The sequence below is a fragment of the Crocodylus siamensis genome, chromosome 12 (genome assembly GCF_052110815.1).
Source record: "Crocodylus siamensis isolate JL-2025a chromosome 12, ASM5211081v1, whole genome shotgun sequence".
Taxonomy (NCBI): Eukaryota; Metazoa; Chordata; order Crocodylia; family Crocodylidae; genus Crocodylus; species Crocodylus siamensis.
Window position 1 is genome coordinate 12,227,680 of NC_143406.1, and position 21,152 is coordinate 12,248,831.

Consider the following 21,152-nt stretch of genomic DNA (forward strand, 5'->3'; position numbering starts at 1 on the left):
CTAATCTACTGTGCAGTAAAGCATCACCATCTACACATGTGCACCATTTACTGCACAGTAAATTAGTCTACTGTGCAGTTAGCTACTACCTGTAAATACAGATAGTAAACTAACTGCGCAGTAGATACTGCGCAGTAGCGCTTGTGTAGATACTGACCGGAAGCAAATTTGCTCTCGGTCAGCCCCAGCACTATGGGGGGCCACAGGGGATGGAGAAGTCTCCCAGTCCTGGTGCTACTCAGCTCCCAGCTCCCTGAGGAGCAGAGAGTCAAGTAACACCAGGACAGGGTAGTTCTCTGCCTCCCCCACCCCCAACTTCTATCCCCATCTCAGCACTGCTCCCCATGGGAACGGGAAACTAAGCAGTGCTAGGACTATGGAGCTCTCTGCTTCCCCACACAGCTGGAGGCTGGCCAGGAGCTATCCCACTTCTGGGATAGATCCTAGCTAGCAGGCTGCATGGAAAAGTTCCTGCCCAGTCTGAAGCTGACTAGCAGCTATCCCAGAAGCAAGACAGCTCCCAGCCAGCCCCAGGTTGCTTGGAAATCCCTGTCTAGCCCAGGGGTGGCTGGGAGCTGCCCCAGAAGTGGGACAGCTCCTGGCCAGTGACAGGCTGTGCTGGGAAGCCCCACTGGGCATGGGGTTTGTCCCCAGGTTCAGGGGGCTGGGAGAGCTCTGCAAAAGCAGCTGTCTCCCAGCCCTGTGCACATCAAGACCCCTCCTGATGTGTATGGGGCAAGGAGACAGCTATTGCTGCAGCCAGAAGAGCTCTCCTGCTCCCTTGCGTATGGGAACTGGTTCCATGTTCCCTATCAGCCCTCCAGGCTAGCACTCAGGGGGAACCTGGAGCTCTCCCTGGCTCCTGCAGGGGGCCAGAGCAATGTAGGTACAGCCCTGTACACAGCTGTTCCTGTTACGAGCAGATCTGCTCCCAGGGAAGGCTATAGCATGAATAGCACATATAGACATGCTCACTGACAATCAAGTAGAAGTCCTATAAAAAGGAAGTCTGCATTAGCTAAATTAAATATAAAACTTATAGTTCATTCATAGATTTTTGACTGACATTGCAAAACAAAGTACTATTCGTCACACACTAATTCGTCCTGCTCTGCATTTACTGAAGCAACAATAAAAGAATAATATAATAAATTCTCACTAAACATTTGTATGGTCACCTTGTGCTAGGATGATAAAAAAATAAAATGCTGGCCTAAAAACCTTTCACTCTAGAGACACTATTCAGCACGGTCTATGAGTAGTAATGGATAATAGGGAAGGACAATAGTAAAGCCGACTGCATCTTGTGAAGTAACTGCACACATTCTTTGAATAATATTACTAAACTACACAGTCAAATGCTCTGAGCAAGAGTTTGATTTCAGAAGTACAGTGCCCATCTTTAAGAAAGGGAAGAAGTAGGATCCAGGGAACTACAGACCAGTCAGCCTCATCATAGCCCCTGAAAAGACCACGGAGCAGGTCCTCAAGCATATGGCTTCCCACAACTTCCATGTAAGCAAGCTAAGGATGTATGGGTTGGACAAATGGACTGTAAGGTGGTTAGAAAACTGGCTGGATCATTAGGCTAGAGGGTAGCAATCAATGGCTCACTATCTAGATGGCAACCAGTATCAAATGGAGTGTGTCAGGGGTTGGTCCTGAGGCTGATTTTGTTCAATAGCTTCATCAACGATCCGGAAGATGAGATAGAGTGCACCCTCAGCAAGTTTGCAGATGACACCAAGCTGTGGGGAGTAGTAGATATGCTGGAGGATAGATCTAGGATTCAGAGAGACCTTGACAAATTGGAGTATTGGATTGAACCAAAATTGGTCCTGCTTTGAGCAGGTAGTTGGACTAGATGACCTCCTGAGGTCCCTTCCAACCCTAACTTTCTATGATTCTAAGTAGGGATAGGGGGATGCCTTCCTAAGCCATCACAGAAATCATAGACTAGATTCTGATCGGGTACACCTGTAACAGTAAACTGGAAGATCCTTACTGGAGCCAGTGGAGTTACTTTTGATTATATCAATGTAACTGAGATAACCGTTTAGTCGCAAATCTGTTGTGTGGATTTTATCATATTGTACTGCCTCAGAGACAGAGTCAGTATCTGTAAATAAGCAAAATACTTCAAAGACTAGCCTCTGCAGTGCTCCTCCACAATACAGAACTGACCTGTTATGTCTTTTTCTTCTTCCCGAAATGATGAAACAGATGTCTGTTCCTCTTCACCACTATCAAAGAGCTGAATACCTTCCATACTGATAATTCTTTTAACAGAACTTAGCCCCTGAAGAACATAAAGTAGTATTTAGTGCTTGAATATTTCCACTCCCTCATGTTTTGAGATAAATCAGTCAAATTTAATAAAGCAGATATGATGTATAGGTGAAATACCTGGGTATGATTAAACAATTCATTAGTAGTTATATGTTTTGATTGAATCTGGTTCTCATCAGATCTCATAAATAGATATAAAAGGCCATTAACAAATTATTTTCTTATCATAATGAGGTGAATAATAATGTACTACTTCCAAACACATTATACCCAGTGACTGAAACTGCTACTTTTATGAGAGGTGTCACGTTTTACACATTAATTCATTTTATTAATGTTCAAAAATATAATTATACTCGGAAAGCTATTTATGACAACTGAAAAGAAAGCAGATGTTTACAATAGGTTTGGTTCATTTAACATAATTACATTTAAAAAATGTGTCAACCTACTTTAAGAGATGGAAATTTACCTAACAAAAGTATCATTAGGATATCATTATAATGGGTAAATCACATCCCCACAAAAGTAAATAGGTGACAACAAAAATAAGAGCTATGATGTTCACAGTACATATCTGACAGAAACAATATGCGTATGAGGAGCACAGTCAGGGTCCAGTCTTGCAGCATGAGGAACCTAAAATTTACTATAAAGTCAGGGAAAAATTTTGGTCCAAAATGATAACAAGTAGGGCTGTGCAAAGCTTCAGTTGCCAATTTGATTCAAAGGAGATTTAGCGAGATTTGGCAGCCAAATCTCTAAATCTGAATTGAGTTGGGGGACCCATTAAAAGATCCAAATCAAATCCATAGCCTCTGAATCTATTCGGAAAAGGTTTGGACAGATTTGGAGATACGGTTCAGCCAAGGAGAGGCAGGCACAGCCAGCTGGCTGTATGTTCTCCCGTGGCTCCTCCGGCTGTGCCTGCCTCTCCCCGGGTGGGGGGAACCGTGGGAGAAGCCCCCATGGCTGCCCTGCCTAGCCCCATGCCCTGCCCGACCCCAGCCTCCCAGCACTTTAAAAAAAACAAACAAACAGTCCCACGTTCACCGGCTATAGCAGAGGCTGTGTGGTCATGTGAAAAGGTCAAGGTTACATACCTACAGCAGACCCCTGGCCTGGGGAGTTTGCCCAACCACTGCAGCGTGGCCACGCTCCAACAGAAGCTCCTGACTTCCCCTGGCGCCATTTTATCACCTTGCCGGGTAAAGCAGATTGGGCTCATTAAGCAGCCCGGGATTATTTCTGGTCCAGGGAGATGGAACAACGCAGGACAGTAAGAGAGAGTGACGGGGCATGCAGATAGAGTAAGTGCCTGTCTGCTGCCCAGAACTGAAGTCCCCGGGAATGGGGCAAGAGACTTGCATGGTCTTGAGAGCTCAGAGGAGCTCACATACCCAAGGGAAACCAATGGTCCCGCATTACTTGGCTGCCGTGTGCAGTCCATTAAGCCAGTGTGGCATCAATTACTGAAGAGAAAAAAAAGAGGAAACAGTTGATCACGGCTTCAGCGATCAAGCATTCATGGATTAAAGAACCGTGGAAGTGAAAGGCTGCATCTGAGTCCCCTGAAGCCAGGTGAAGCACCACCGGACGGACAGCAAGTTGCCTGTAATTTTACTTCCTATGCCAAGAAGTTTTGTTTCGTTGAGTATACCTGGTCAGGCACTGGACAAGTAATGGCCAACACTGGGTCGGGGAGTCATCACCCCTCCACACATTAATTAGGTCATCAAAGTTGTGGCAGGCAAGATAACAGAGAGGAAGATTGACACAATTAAGTTAACTGGCACCGGCCTTGGAAGAGGGAAGCCAGTGAATGTCAACGGGACATAAAGCCCCACGTCTGTACACAGTAGTATCCCGACAGGCCGGCGCCACTCAGCCCCAGCAGCCCCAGCCCCCAGACAGCATGCAGCGCCCTGCTCAGAGGCCCCAATCACTACTGCTGCAGATGGTGAGTGCAGGGCTTTTATTTTACTATTTTTGTTGAAGTGCTGGGAGGCTGGGTCTGGGTGGCGGATGGGCTGGGCAGGGTAGCCATGGGGGCTTCACCCACAGCTCCCCCCAACCCGGGAAGAGGGAGGCACAGCCAGAGGAGCCACAGGAGAACCTACAGTCACATGGCTGTACCTGCCTCTCCCCAGCCAATCCGAATCTCCGAATCAGCATCAAATCAGTGCCAAATCTCCGATTCGGATTCAGCCGAATCGAATGGGGACAGTGATTCAAATCACTGACCTCCGAATCAGCCAAATCCAAATACAAATCAAATACTTCTCTATACGCATAGGCCTAATAACAAGGATCGGGTTCTTAATACTGCCATATAGACTAGGCGTCAACTGCTGTACAGTGGTGGTCCTCCACTGTTTGCAGTGGAGTGATGCCAATATATACACATTTAAATTCTTGGCCTAAGAAGAGAAATGACCAATTACATCATTTTATCCAACTCCACTGTCTACAAAGAATTGTACTCTGACGTGTTTTGTCAAATTACTACATAAATGACATTGAAAATACTGCAATTAACCAGCCATATAATTTAAGGGAATATCTAATTAAGTAAACCACCTAAAAGGGAAAAAACAGGGATTTTATTCACTAATTGAGAACAGAGTCCTATCTTCTGAAAAGAACAAGGGCATAGTTAACCAGCAGTGCACAACTGCAGATCCAAGGAAAACCATGGATTTTTAAACAGAACAAACATGGCCTGCTGTCTACTTGTACAGCAGAATATTTGATAGCTGATGCTTGAATTTCTCTTAGGAAAATAAAAAATGAAGGAAAATGGAAAAGAGGTTCACATTCCTGGTCTCTGAACCTTAGGAAAGAAAATTAGGACAAGGAAGAAACAAAAGGTAACTAGACACTTCCTAGCATCTTTAGAAACCTAATTTGAAAATGGGATTTAAGTGCTTGGCTCTATCCAGCAAGCAGTATTTAAACATGTGCTTAATTTTAAGCACTTGCATAGTCTCAATAAAGTTACTGGGACTAATAATAAAACCTAAGAAGATTTTGATCCTGGTGTGCTAATAAGCAACTTGAACAAGCTGATGATGCCTCCAAAATAGTGTTGAAGCCATATATAGTCCCACCTAAGGACAGTTTGAATACAGACAAAATATCATCAAAAAACCAAATCTTTCCCAGCTGCAGAGCACCTGATACAATCACACCCTATTCAGATAGAAGCACATGGGTTTCTTTATTTGTCATGATAACATGCTGTTCAAAGCCAGCCAACACTGTATACGAGTGGCAATAACACAGTAAAATAATATGATAATATCTTTGTCAATCAGCTAAAAAGTGTGCAGAGCTAGTTTTCAAGACTCCTCATAAATCTGTGATCTCTTATGGTAGGGTGCCATATTATTCAAATAAGCACCAGACATTGCAAATATAATTCTGTGCATATAGATAGATAGACAGACAGACAGACAGATAAATAGACAGACAGACATGGTAACTAAAACCAAGTAAACATTAAACTAAACTTCATTGCATATGGCTTGAGTATTACATGTCATTGTTTCTTCGAGATAACTTGGGATATAAACATACTTTGCCTATAACCACACATGACCTTGCTCCTGAGGAGTGTGCTTATGTACAGCTTCTACTCTACTAGGAAGACAGAGAGGTCTTTAGCCCTGCTCAATCTTCACCTCTTAGCCTGCCCTTAGTATGCTATTATATATGCAGTGACAAATCCAAAAAATAAAAATAAAGCCGTGTTTAGTGAGGGAACTACAATAGTTGAGTCTCACGGCAGTTGCTCAGCATATGTTTAGAGAGAGGCTGTGTGGACATTTTAATAATGCACATATAGAATTTGCTGTATATGAAATTTATTCATAGATACAAAGCAACTGTAACAGGTTTTAGCATGTGGTTAGCACTCTGTCTGGACAGATTTTCTTGGATCTGTGTAATATTCCAGTTCCATCCAATCACCCCTGCTAACAATAAACGGAATCTTTCTACGCTTGATCACCAGTTGACAAAATTAGGATAAAGTCAGCTAGAACCAGGCCTGAATTACCTTTGCTTGCCATTTGCAGTTTTCCCATTTTTACAGAAAATACTTCATAAACGTTAAGGTAATTTACCAGAACTGAACAAATACAGAGTGTCATCCAGTAGGAGTTATTACCAGATGGTAGATCATTAAGACCCTAGTCACTCAAAGATTTATTCACATGATTAATCTTACACACAGTCCTGTTGTCTTTACCCTCACTTATTTAACTGTGGAACAGGACCTTTCATTAATGTAAATAAGAATCTATTTTCTTTTTTGGGGAAATGGAAAAGTTGAAACTAAAGCAGAAAAGCACAGAATGCACTTGAGCAAAGGTGACATGGACTATTGTTAAACTGAAATAACAGTATCTACACTGGATTTGGCACTGGCTTATTTAAATCAGTATAAAATGATACAAGTCTGTAGACAATGCCTTAGTAAAAGGTTTTGCGTTGAGATATTAAACAGAGATAGTGATGAGGTTATATGTAGCATCTTCCCTGGCTGCTCTTCCAGCTGGATCTGTGATCCATGGGTTAATATAATCACAGCCCAGAGACAGTGGTGGCCCACATCCTCAAAGAAGCATCTAACTCCAGTGTACAGACTTAACTACCACTGATTTCAGTGGGAGTTAAGCACCTAAATAGTTTTGAGGATCTGGACCTACATTCCTCTCCTCCTCAATGGACTACAGTGAGCTCAGGTTAAGAGGCGTTTCCCTCTGAGAAAACATTCACAGCTCTCCACAGTCCAACTCCATCAAAGCACAGAAGATTTTCAGGACCCTGAATCCTGCTGGAAAAGTTGTGCCCACTATGAAGACAAAGAAATATGCTTTCCAGATGGAAGATCATCCTACACATTGTAATGAAGGATACTTGAGGGCATTTAATCCAAAAGTCTATTAAAACCTACAGAAAGATTCCCACACACTTTAATGGGTGTTGGATTGAGTCCCATTTCAACAGCAACAAGAATTTATTTCAGAGACTTCTCTGCAGCATTTACCAAGCAATTTAGACCAGAAGTACAAGAAATGATATGGAAAACAATTTAAAATGGTGTCTGCACTCCTATACTTACCATCAAAAAACAATTAGCATCAGCTATTTTTAAATCATTATGTGGAAAGTGATAACAAGCATGACTATGTCTGTACAGAAGGTTTAGAGTCACTGATACCGCCTGGAAAACTTTGAAAAACATTCCGGTTAGAAACCATAGGCTGTATTTTCTTTTCTCTTGCATTCTTGGTTACCAAAGTCACTTGCAAGAAAAAGGCTTTGGCTATTCAACAGCTGGGAAGGGTCTGCCACATTTATCCTACCTTGAAGTCATATCTCACTTTGAAGTCATAGAAGTATATTTTTCCCCAGGGGTGGATTCATCCCGTACTCCTCCCTGCCTGTAGGTGCGCACAGAAGTTCAGGCAGCCTGTCAGGTAGACACTCAAATTCATGGCACTTTACACGAAGCACCATGAACTAACTACAGCACCATTCAACCCAAGAGGCGTGCTTGTTGGAACGGGGCTGGGGGGCTTGAAGCCTGCCTTGGTTGGCCGAGGCCAGCTTCCTTCCCCTCCCCTACCCCCCATGCAAGCACCTTGACATCAGCAGCCTCCTGGCTCCTGAGCCCGGAGCTGCAGGGGGAGGGGAAGAAAATGGAGCGTCTCTATCTTGCGGGCCCTGCCCAACTACCTCTGCTGGGATCATTCTGGGGGAGCTGGGCCAGACCCACGAGGCAGGGGATTCTGTTTCTGCACCCCACCCCCCCAGCTCCAGGCATGGCAGCTATGAAGTTACCACTATCAAGACACCGGCTGGGTGGGTAGAGGGAGATACCTCCTCCCTTCCCCCCTGCTGCACAGGCCTAGCCCACCTCCCCTCAAATCCTCCACAGGAGCAACATGTAGTAGCATGGGCTCTCTTCCCCCACCCCCCTTCCCCACTGCACAGGGAGGAGACAGAGGTTTTCTGTCTGCTCTCTGTGACAGCCCCAGGGGTCAGGCAGGGCTGGGTTGATGCTCTCCCACATGAGCATCAATCCAGTCTGCAAAGCCTCATGGGATGCAGGCAGAATCACCCAAAATTAACCCTCACAGGGAACCTGTGGCACTGTGTCTTAAAACACCCTTGTCTGATACTTCATCAGATGCAGGTTACATTTTCATAAGATTGACCATTTTAAAAGTGCTGTACAGGTGTCTACACATCAAGGAGCAACTCACAGAGACACTCTCATGTACCCAGAGGAACACACTTCCACCTTCAGCTTCCCCTGTGCACATATGAAGTTTATTTTCTACCTATAACGACTTTTTACCATCTTAAGTTTTCCCTGAGCCTGAGAAAGGGCATGTGCGCCTGAAAACTTGCAGAAAAAGATTTTTTTCTGCAATTTCTTAGTTGATCTAATAAGAGGTATCATCTCTGAACCAAGAGCTCTAGAGTTTTGCATTTCTCTGTGCAGCTGTGAACATTTGTTGTGTTAACAGCTGTGAACATTTGTTGTGTTAACAGCTATAGAGTGCTTTAAGGAGCCTCATCATGCACAAAATGTAACTTCTGTACACTGCTTGTGATAGAAATCATTCCTACAAACCTCATTGCTGTAATTTACAATACAGGCTTCCTTTTATGTCCCTGTTACAAGGCATTTAGCAGAATTCACAGATTGACTGGAATCTGACAGAGCCACACTGTGAGCACTTCTGTTGCAGGCTTGAATGGAGCTGTCAACCATGCACATTAGCACCCATATAACCCCAGCTCCCATAATGCTGGCTAAGAATTTGGAGCAAATGAAATAATAAATGCAAAATATAACTGTTTTAACCTGAGTAGCTCAAGCACCTGACAAACATGGCTACTAAGCATTACTAGAAATTTTATAAAGAAGATCCCGTAAAGATGTTGCAGCATTGTCCTGGGACTCTACTGTCTTCAGTAATCGAAGAAATAGGCATGTCTATACAAGATGCTAACTGCACAGTAGCCTAATAACACTGCACTGTACCATGCCTGGCAAAAACCGTGTTAATACGCCAGTGAGCAGTAGTACTAGGCTACTACACAGTAAAAAGCCATGTGCCAGTGCTACTGTACAGTTGCGCAAGTTAATGTGCACTGATTTAGTATTTGGTTGGCCAAGTCCTAAATTAATGTGCAGTAACTACACCACATTAATGAACGTGTAGACATACCCAATGCGTAGGATACATGAACAAAACTGGATCTCCGTAGAACAGCCTTTGGTTGTTCATGAAACATTAGATGCACTTCAGTGAGGTGAATGACACTGAAACTATAAGCTATAACCTAGACTCAAGTTTTGAGCATAAGATGAAAAGGTGCAGATAGTGACAGCGTCAAAATACAGCATCACAATAGCATGGCATAGCAGGACAATGCACCAGAGTGCCAATGCACTGGAATCATAGAATCAGTGAGTGGGAAGGGACCTAGACAGATCATCTAGTCCGACCCCCTGTCATGGGCAGGAAGGAGCACTGGGGGTGGCAGGGGTCATGAGACCCCAGCCAGGTGCCTATCCAGTCTCCTCTTGAAGATTTCCAGGGAAGGTGAGAGCACCACCTCTCTGGGAAGCCTATTCCAGGCTCCGGCCACCCTTACCGTGAAGTAGTTCTTAATATCTAACCTAGAAAGCAACACAAATGCAAATCTGACAAAATATCACAGGGTCAGGAAATGTAAGCCCCTAACTCTAACGAGGCACCCAAACTGACAGAACTGGATCAACATTTCCTCTCATGTGTTACCCAAAGATTTTTCGCCTGCTTGAAGTTAGCTGTTTTCGTCGGCTATTTAAAAAGAGAAACACAACGAAAATAGTTGCAAAAAGATTCACCTGACCACAAAGCATTGATTTTTATATCAGCATTAACCGGTAGCAAAATACCATCCTGACACAACATGCCACTGGGTCGCATCGTGCCATACAAGAAGCGTGACACATGACATGACGACAGGCGGACGTGTGTCAGTTACACCGGCTCAAAGCACCGCAAAGCCACCGTGGAGCCACAAACGATGCACCTCACCCCCTCAGCCCGGGCGGGCTCATCTCACCGCATGGCCCAGAGCGGCGGATTTGCAGAGGAGCTTCGACAGGCCCCGGGGTCACCCCAAGGCCACCCCCTCCCCTTTGGGGGCCACCGCCAAGGCGCACCTCACCCCTGGGGCGCAGGCGCAGTCGGGGAGCGAAAGCGCCCCCTCCCCTCTACCTCCACGCGGCGTCGGCGTGTGTTGAAGGAGCTGCTAAGGCAACGGAGCGAACCACTTCGGGGAAATGGGGGGGGGGAAGCTGCAGCGTTCCCCCCCTCCCCCCGAGAATGGTGCGCTCCGGCAGGGGCGGACGGGCGGGTCAGGGTGACCTGAGCATTTGGGCGCAGCCGGCCCCCGTGGGTTGTGCTCACGTGCTTCACTGTTGTGTTCATTGCCTGCGGGTCGGGTCGGGTCCCGGTCGCCGCTTGCCCCTCGCGCTCCGTGGCAGGTGGAGGGGAGCAGCATGAGTTCCCGCGGAGCCGGCTGCTGCCCCTGTGCCGCGCGCGGGGCGGCAGCGGCGGGGGCGTGCCCGCAAGCGGGGTCTGCCCGTCCGCGCGTGCGGATGCCCGACCCCTGTGGCAACCTCAGCAGCGAGCCCGGAACACAGCCGGGCCCACGCCCAGCGCGTGGGCGGCGTCCCCCGCGCGCGCCTGCACTCCGCGGCTCGGCGCGGAGCCGGCTGAGGAGGCGCGAGGCGAGGGGGCGCTGCGAGCGCCTCCGCCTCATGATCCGCGCTGTTCCCGTCCCCTACTGCGCACTGACTCGTTACTCCACTACGGTCTTTGTAGGTTGGCCGCGTCCCCTGACAGGTTTTACAGAATCCCTTCTCTTCACATTAGGAATAATCCCTGGAAGTACTTGCAAGCTTGCCGTTGCCCGGGGGGGGGGGGGGAAGGGACTCTCTGCGTTGTTTGGGGGCGGTGATTTTTCGGAGTGGGAACTGCGTAAGTGTTTGCTGGATCTGCCCCTTATTTCGTCTCTTTTCTACCCGAGAACATTTGCTCGTTAGTTACCTGAGTGACACTCACTAGTAGTTCTTTCTAAAAAAAAACCCGTGTGCCAGATTCTTCCTTTGTTACTGTCCCTCATGATGCATCACTCTGAAAAGAATCCACTTCATTGCTTAGGAATAATGTAGACTCTCGCCCTCTCTCTCTTTTCCTGAACTGTATTTTATTTAAGACATAACAATTTCCAAGATATTATTTATTGCAGGAGTATGGCAGGGCAATTTTACTCATGGTTGAGTGCTAGTCTTAAAGTGCCATTTTAATCATTGCAGTCAACACACTTTCTGCCTTGTTTCAATTCAAAAGCCCAGTTTAATAAAGGTACTTGGATACTATCATTAAAGCAAGCTGGAAGTCATCAAAAGTAATGTGTTTTCTCTCCACAAGTAGGAATAACTTTCTGAGGCTAGGTTTTAACTCTGCCTACAGTTAGCCACTGCGGGCACATCCCGATGAGCGCAGCTGTGCGGTATGTGGCGCTGCAAACACGTCTGGAGCACCACATACTGCGCACTGCGGTGTTCTCCACGCTGGAACCGTGCGCTGCCCATGCGTGTGCTGCTCCAGGTTTTTTACCATGGGTTTCTTTAACACCTGGATATGTTGCAGGGGGGAAAATGGAGCAGTGCATGCAGAGGCAGCATGCGCTGCTGAAAAGTGACCAGGCTGCAGCTGCTGGCCAGGCCCCTACCAGCAGGATCACCACGGCTGCAGTCTCCAGCCCCAGGTAAGGCTGCTGGGGTCAGCATAGTGCTGGCCCCAGCCTCCCCTGCCATCCCCAAAGTAACTTGCTATGTGCCAAAGCACACATGATATGGGCATTCCCCAGGGACAAGTAGCTGTGGCGCAAGGTGCACTGCTGCTACCTGTCCTGGGGAACCAAATGTCTGTGCCCATCTGGATGCAGCAGTGAGGGCATCTACATGACATGCTTACTGTAGGAGTTGCCTCATTAGCTCCTCAATAAAGCATCACCATTTACAGGTGTGGAGTTATTAGGCCAGAGTAAACTAATTAACTCCACCATAGGTTAGTACTGCCTGACATAAGTACTATCCCATGGTAGGCTTGTTTATTCTGCTGCAATGCACAGGTAGAAAGTAACTGGGGCTGGCTGGGGCATGAGGGTGCTACAGTGTGGGGGCTGCCTGCTGGCTAGCCCTGCACTATAGTACCCTTGTGCCCCAGCCAACCCCTCCACTGCACATTGATCCAGGGGGAGCAGCTCTGGGCTGGCAGGCTGACTCCCTGGGTGACCTGGCAGCTGGGGCTGTGCCATCCTAGCTCAATGCACTGTGCTTCCAGGTGCACATGTAAATGCTGTGCCTAGGAGCAATAAACTCCAGCATGAACTGTGCCAGCTTATTGTGTCGCCCTTATTGCACATGTAGGTGCACCCGGTGTCCAAACTGTTCTTGCTACTTCAGATTAAATGATCTGGTATACACAGTACCTACAAATACATCTTAATATATGAAACCATTTTAAAGATTGTATTTGCCTGTGATGTCATGGCCAAATGGAGAAATTGAGGCAGAATGCCTAAGTTATGTAGTGCAAAGTCTATTCATTCTAGGTGCTCCATTCACTGTATAGCCACAGTATAATGAGCTGCTAATTTTTTAAATAAAATATTAAAAAGTTCCCCGCTGAATATTGTTAGTCTTCTATTGATGCAACTAAGATGGATGTGGCTAAAGTGTTCGAAGGATTCTGAACAGGTCACTTGTTTGATTTCTTCAGTCTGTTTATCACATTCGGTAACACGCATGTGTGCAAACATACACTCTTCATTCTACACTGAAAAGCAGAAAATACATCTAAGTAACTCCTTAATTCTAAATTTCACCATAATAAATAAACCGGAATTACAAAATAAGTTTTATTCAAGAAAGTGGAGATAGATTATACCAGAGAAGAATTTGACTCTGTGCATTTAGAGTGATTTTCTGCTTTTTTAAAATGTTATTTTACTTTTAGTATTTTCAAGTAAAATAAAAGCTCCTACTGAAAGTAACATATTTCCATATTTGAACTGTGCCTATGTTGCATATAAAAATGTTCCTATGCATTTAATATTTTTTCCAGCATATATAAAAAGTTAAGGCTACTGCTTTTAAAGAAATGCAATATAATTATTTTTTTTAATGAATTCAATGTAGATAATCATGCTTAATGCCCTATTTAGTTCACATTTGGCATGAAATTAAGCTATAAAGCTTAAGGTATATGTGCTACAAATTTTGACTAATTCTCTATGCATTCATATCTGCATTACCATCTTTATGTAGGCTACATATTAAGACGCTAGTAAGTATAATTTACCTAAGTTCCCTTAGAGAACCATATTTTTACAGTTTATGCTTCAGAATCCTTATATAGCATAGTTTTTGTGAGACTAGATAATTATCTTAAATTTACATTTCTTGAATTCTTAAGCCAGTTTTTAGCTGCCATGGGGATGGGCATTATAAAAAAAAAGAAAGCTAGAAAAGAGATACTTTATATCAATTATATTTTTGATAGAAACTATGTGAACATGTAACAAAAATTAATCTTATGAGTCAGACTACTGCAGTCAGAGCTTTGTTGAGGGAGCATCAGAATGGCATCTTTCCCAGTCTCAAAATGGTATCAAGCAGTGGTGCACACACACAGAAACTGTGACCAGAGTACCATCACACCATAAAAAGACCCAACCAGCTATAAAGTTATTGCTGGAAAACGTGTAATAACTTTATAGGTGGTTGCTACCCAGCTTTCATTTGCATATGTAGCAGGATCTGCCCTTGTGACTGGGAGCCCTGTCAGCTGACCAGGCTCCCAGCCACAGGGTGTATCATGTGTAGCCATGGCTGGGAGTCCCATAGCTGAGGGGACTCTCCGCCCTGACTGTGCTTGGCAGCTCCAGACTCTGGGACCCGGAGCCCCACAGCTGTGGGACTCTCAGTCCCAGCAGCCATGGGGCACTGCTGCGATCTTATAGATTCATAGATTCATAGATGCTAGGGTCGGAAGGGACCTCAATAGATCATCGAGTCCGACCCCCTGCATAAGCAGGAAAGAGTGCTGGGCCTACATTACCCCAGCTAGATACACATCCAACCTTCTCTTGAATACCCCCAGGGTAGGGGAGAGCACCACCTCCCTTGGGAGCCCGTTCCAGACCTTGGCCACTCGAACTGTGAAGAAGTTCCTCCTAATATCCAGTCTAAATCTGCTCTCCTCTAGCTTGTGGCCATTATTTCTTGTAACCCCCGGGGGCGCCTTGGTGAATAAATACTCACCAATTCCCTTCTGTGCCCCCCTGACGAACTTATAGGCAGCCACCAGGTCGCCTCTCAACCTTCTCTTGCGGAGGCTGAAAAGGTCCAGTTTCTCTAATCTCTCCTCGTAGGGCTTGGCCTGCAGGCCCTTAACCATACGAGTGGCCCTTCTCTGGACCCTCTCCAGGTTATCCGCATCCTTCTTGAAGTGCGGCGCCCAGAATTGCACGCAGTACTCCAGCTGCGGTCTGACCAGCGCCCGATAGAGGGGAAGTATCACCTCCTTGGACCTATTTGTCATGCATCTGCTGATGCACGATAAAGTGCCATTGGCTTTTCTGATGGTTTCGTCACACTGCCGACTCATGTTCATCTTGGAGTCCACTAGGACTCCAAGATCCCTTTCCACTTCCGTGCCACCCAGCAGGTCATTTCCTAGGCTGTAGGTGTGCTGGACATTTTTCCTCCCTAGATGCAGCACTTTGCATTGCTCCTTGTTGAACTGCATTCTGTTGTTTTCTGCCCACTTGTCTAACCTGTCCAGGTCTGCTTGCAGCTGTTCCCTGCCCTCCGGCATGTCCACTTCGCCCCATAGCTTAGTGTCATCTGCAAACTTGGACAGAGTACATTTCACCCCCTCGTCCAAGTCGCTGATGAAGACATTAAAGAGTATCGGTCCAAGCACCGAGCCCTGCGGGACCCCACTGCCCACACTCTTCCAGGTCGAAACCGACCCATCCACCACAACTCTCTGGGTGCGACCCTCCAGCCAATTCTCCACCCACCGGACTGTGCAGTAATCCAAGTCACAGCCCCTTAACTTGTTCACCAGTATGGGGTGGGATACCGTATCAAAGGCCTTCCTGAAGTCCAAGTATACGACATCCACCCCTCCTCCTGCGTCGAGGCGTTTTGTGACCTGGTCATAAAAAGAGACTAGATTGGTCAGGCACGATCTACCTGCCACGAACCCGTGCTGGTTTCCCCTCAGCATAATTTGTCCTGCCGGGCTCTCACAAATGTGAGCCTTGATGATTTTCTCAAAGATTTTGCCAAGGATGGAGGTGAGACTGACTGGCCTATAGTTACCCGGGTCCTCCTTCCTCCCCTTCTTGAAAATGGGAACCACATTGGCCCTTTTCCAGTCCTCTGGGACTTGACCCGTGCGCCACGAGCATTCAAATATTCCCGCCAGTGGCTCTGCAATGATGTCGGCCAGTGTCTTCAGTACCCTCGGATGGAGCTCATCCGGGCCTGCCGACTTAAAGGCATCCAGTTCCTCCAAGTGACCCTGCACCACCTCAGGGTCCACGCATGGAAGTCTGGTGCCTTGCTGCTGCCTCCCTACACTCCCAGGGAGAGACTTGTCATGCCTCTCACTTAGGAACACTGAGGCGAAGAACTCGTTGAGGAGTTCAGCCTTGTCCCCTCTGTCCGTCACCAATTGTTTCTGCCCATTTAGCAGGGGTCCTATTCCTCCCTGGGCCTTCCTTTTACTCCCTATATATCTAAAAAACAATTTCTTATTGTCTTTTACTTGGGTTGCCATCCTCAGCTCCATGGTAGCTTTGGCCTGTCTAACTGCCTCCCTACAAGCACGAGCAGAAGAGGTATATTCCTCTTTGGTGATCTCTCCCTGTTTCCACTTTTTATGTGCTCCCCTTTTGGCCCTTAGTCTGCCCTGGATTTCTCTGGTCAGCCAGGGAAGCCTCCTGGCCCCTTTCCCTCTTTTACCTCGCACGGGGATCGTCTCGCTTTGTGCTCGAAGGATAGCTTCCTTAAGGCACAGCCACGCTTCTTGGGCTCCCATCATTTCAAAACTACTACTCTGCAGTGCATCCTTCACTAATCGCCTGAGTTTGCTGAAATCGGCTTTCCTAAAGTCCAGCACGTTCACCCTACTGGTTACCTTACCCACTCGACGCCTTATGTTGAATTGGACTTTTAGGTGATCACTGTCCCCCAGATGGCTACCGATCTGTAGGTCCCCTACTATGTCATCCCCCGTTGCCAATACCAGATCCAGTAAGGCATTCCCCCTAGTGGGACCATGTACCTCCTGCGTCAGGTGGAGGTCCTGTACACAGGTTAGAAACCTGCGTGAGCGGTGGGACTTTGCTGTCTGTGTCTCCCAGCAGATGTCCGGGTAGTTTAGGTCCCCCATGACCACCGCCTCTTTAGCTTTTATGGTCTCTGAGAGTTGCCTCAGGAGCCCCAAATCTATTTCTTCCCCTTGATGTGGGGGTCTGTAGCAGACCCCTACCACCAAATCCTTTTCTCCTTGCCCCCCATGTAGCCTAACCCACAGTCCTTCTACTTCCTCATCCTTTGATTCTGTCTTGATGAGGGTTGATGTATATTGCTCCTTAACATAGAGCGCAACCCCTCCCCCCCTTTTCCCCACTCTGTCCTTTCTGTACAATCTATAGCCCTCAATATGTACCGCCCAGTCGTGGGATGGATCCCACCAGGTTTCCATCAGCCCCACTAAGTCGTAGTCATTTAGTGCAACCAGGAGCGCTAGTTCATCCTGCTTGTTCCCCATGCTCCTAGCATTAGTATATAGGCACTTGAGCCCTGTGACTGGTGCTTTTGCTACCCCCTCGCTCCAAGTCCTAAAGGGCTTTTTGTCTCTAACCTTCCCGTTCCTTACCTGTGCCGTATTGCTGTCCACCCCCTGTCTTTCACGTTCCCAAAGCTCTCTTTCTTCAGGCTGGGCTGTCCTTGTGGGTGGCACCTGGTTTGGTGGTCCACAGCCTCCCCCACCCTCATCTTCCCCTCCCCCCGACGAGCCTAGTTTAAAGCCCGCCGGAGGAGATCCGCCAACCTGGAAGAAAACACACGCTTACCTTTGGGGGACAGGTGAAGCCCATCCCAGCTGAGCATGTCCCTCGTTGTAATGTGTGGGTCATTGTCCAGGAAGCCGAAGCCTGCCTCGAGACACCAATTCCGAAGCCGCCAGTTGGTCTCTCGGATGCAGTTCTCATGCCGTCTTCCGCGTCCATTCACTGGTAGGATGGAAGAGAATACCACCTGTGCACCAAATTCCCTCTTCCAGCCCTGGGGTTAGATGGGGCACCAATGCAGCTTTGAAATCACAGTTTCTGTGATCTTCCAGCTCTGGGGGTACATGGGGCATTCCATGGCTAGAAGATCACAGCAGCTACAGTCTCCCAGGCCCAGGGGTGCATGGGGGCTCCCGTAGCTGGTAGCCCTATCAGCTGAGGGGGATCCCACCTGCAGGAGCTTGCTTCTTACTAGTGCAGGGGGAGCCCAGGATCATGCTCCTCCTGCACTAGCGAAAAGGTGCAATGGGATCTAACACATGATCCCACAATTGCACATCCTGCCATGAATGTGTGGCATTAGATCCCATTGTGCCTTCACCTGCTCATATAAAGAAGCCCTAATAGACTCCAGTATTAGCTCTTTAAATAACTGAAGAAAACATTGACACTCTGAAGGAGGTTTCCATCTGTTGGAAAGAATTTTTATGCTTGTTAAGGTGTCTCTATGATGGAATGGGCCTGGGGAACAAAAAGCTAAGTCTCCTTATTGAACGTTATGAAGAAGCAATATCTCCACTTAACTATCTGAACCTCCTCCTGTGTGCCCTCTCAAGTCCTCATATTGTATTCTTCAGATTTTTCTGCTCTAAAATCATTTTTTCTGAGCTTGAGAACTTACATGGTTCTTACTTTCATAAGATCTCAGCACCTCAAAATATGAAATACACCTCAAAACTATGGGAAGCCTCAGTACTGTTATTAACCCATTTTACAGGTAAGGATATAAGCACATAGGGCACAGACAGAAGTTATATTTGTCGTGTGATCAGCCCTTGAAAATGCTCTACAGCTCTGCCCTAAGAGAACTGCATGGCTGAAGAGCATTTTAAAAGTCTCCAATTGTACAACAAATTAGCCCTCACTATACAAGGGTTCAAATGAAGGCATTCCAAAGCAGAGTATCTTCATTAATTTCTGTCTGGTTGGGCAGCTGAGCTCCCAGCCCTACCCCCAGTGCTGTCTGCATGATGGGAAAGGGAAAAAAGGGAAGGGATGGAGCTTGGGCTGGGTTTGCCCAGCCTGCACTGGAGTGGGGGTGGTTGGATTGGAGTCCCCCTGAGGTGGGGGGCGCCAATCCACCCCACCTCCCTGTAGCACAGACTGGGCAAACCCCAGTCTGAGCTTCCTCCCCTCTCTTCCCCCCCCCCCCCCGTCCCATCACGCAAACAGCACTGGAGCTGGGAGGGAGGGGGCATGGCTAGCAGAGGGAAGCTGCAGGCACAGAAGCTCCTTGGCTGGATTGGTTTCAAACTGAAGCTCAATCCCCTACCCAACAGTCTGTGGGGTTGGGGAGGGTTGGTCTAATTCATGGCACTTTCTGTGAAGCACCACAAGTTAGGCCAGGGAGCTGCATGTCTGTCAATGCCCACCAAGCCCAAAACCTAGATCCCCAAAAATATCCAGAGGTCTAACTCTACTTTATTTCATGGGGACTCAGGCATCTAACCACCTCTCTAGACCTGAATCTAAGAATCTTGTCTAAGATCACACAGTGAATCTGTGGGAAGGGAGGTTTGCTTAAGTCACAGGCTTTTGCTGTAACCATTAACCATTTCATCACTTCATCCATGCTGTTGTCCATCTTTGAGACTGTACTCACTTCCAGTGTCCTCCCACATGACATTCAAAGCGTGTACATTTTTACCATGCATTCTCCTCTTACCCAACATTACACACGTGCAGCTCATCTCTATGTGCCCTATGTCTCTCTTCATGCTGCTTTATGCCCCTTTCTCATTCCATCTTCTATGGCTGTGTGCTTAGAGAACTGTGTCTGCATGGCATATGAGATTAGTGAGGATACTGTTAGGGATTCTTTTCCTCTCAACCCTGCTTTATTTACAGCCATCCCTTATTTTGCTATCACACAGCTTATATACATGTTATTAGTATTATTATTTATACCACACCCAAAGATAGTGTAGCAACTCTGAAAACAAGATACAGATACCCATCTCATGACATTTTAATTTCTGGCTCATTAGAAATGGACAATACAGCTTTCTGTAGGGCTAAATACTGTGTTTCTTTATAGGGATAGCATTTCTTTTCTAAATGTTTCCAAGGTGACAGAAACTCATGTATGGAGATTTCTAACTCTTACGCAGGAAGATGTGACAGTAATGAAGAAGCCTAGATTCTTGCATGGTGTCTCATGTAAGATTAGCTAGAATAGCCTCTCTGACTACACGTTTCATCCTGTGGGTCAAACTCTGAACTTTATTAAAAACTTAGATAGTGGCATAATGCAAACACTCATTGCTATGATCAGAAAAAAAATATATCCAGAATAAGGGCAGCACTGGATGAATCACTGAGTAATGCAGAGAATTTATAAACAATCAGATAAGAAACTTGTGGTGGTATCTGATGAAGGAAGGGTTAGACTGCTCCTGACTCCGTCTATTCCATTGGGCAAAAAACAGTGGTGGATTGAACCATATATAAAGTAAGAACATATTTTTGTAGATGGTGTCTACCTTCCTCTACCAGACTTACTTATACACACAGACTTTTATAAAACCATACCATACATTAATAGAGTTTTGACTTCACATATTAATTCATATTTTACCCTTGTAAAGATTAAAACAGGATGAAGAACCGTCTGTTTTCCTGGGGGTGGGATGCAGGGTTGAAGAATGACATGATGTCATTGTGGGCCCCTAGGTTCTTCTAAATGTAAGTATTACCTGTACCTATGCTATACCTGTGTGCCCACAATGCCTCCTGTTTCTCAAGGCCCCGTCTTGTCCCCTGGCAGCAGAACCTCTCTAAAATCCCAAAGGGAAGGGGAGAGGGAACCAGAACCAAAACTCAGAGGTAACCTATACTGACAACTCAGCATATTCCTCCTGGAGAATGTGAGGCAGTAATGAGGCAACATCTGCAATACTCCTCCTTCCAAGCTTTGCCCCCAGCCTCTCTTTGCCTAGCTGCTTGGCTTGCAGAATGAAGGCATGGTTCCACAGCTCAGTAATTGGAAGATATTTCACATCTGGGGAGAAGTGCTATAACCAGATCTCTGGAGAATGAAATTCATTATCTACATATCAGGGGGTGAGTCTGATGATGCTGCTACTTGCCGCAGTCTCCACCCCCCTGATTTGGGGACCATCCTCAGGGTACTTTACCCGGAGCCACTCCTCTGCAGGCTGGACGCCTCCAGACCGCCTGCCATGACTTTGATGACCTCCTGGTTCAGTGTTGATAATCCGGTGCATGCCAGTCCACAGATGAGACTCCTGGATCCTAGGGGTCCTACGTGGTCAAGGGCTCTTCCACCCCTACACCCTCACCCGTACCACCATGGTGTTGAGCAACAGTCCGCTCAGCCTCCTTGTCAGGAAATCATGCCCGGGATCCGTAAATCAAAGCAGGCAAAAACAACTCAATGCTAACAGCCA

General features: G+C 46.7%; 1 protein-coding gene across 1 annotated transcript in view; it reads right to left on the reverse strand.

The window, feature by feature from the left end:
- CFAP74 (cilia and flagella associated protein 74) overlaps positions 1-10,964 on the reverse strand; it is a 110,165-nt gene extending 99,201 nt beyond the window's left edge. Inside the window, exons 1-2 of the mRNA XM_090024482.1 lie at positions 10,773-10,964; positions 2,185-2,299 (exon numbers count right to left, since the gene is read on the reverse strand). Of these exons, the coding sequence (XP_089880608.1) occupies positions 2,185-2,299; positions 10,773-10,793 (136 nt within the window). The 5' untranslated portion in view covers positions 10,794-10,964. The remainder of the gene's footprint in view (positions 1-2,184; positions 2,300-10,772) is intronic.
- Positions 10,965-21,152: the final 10,188 nt, after the last annotated feature.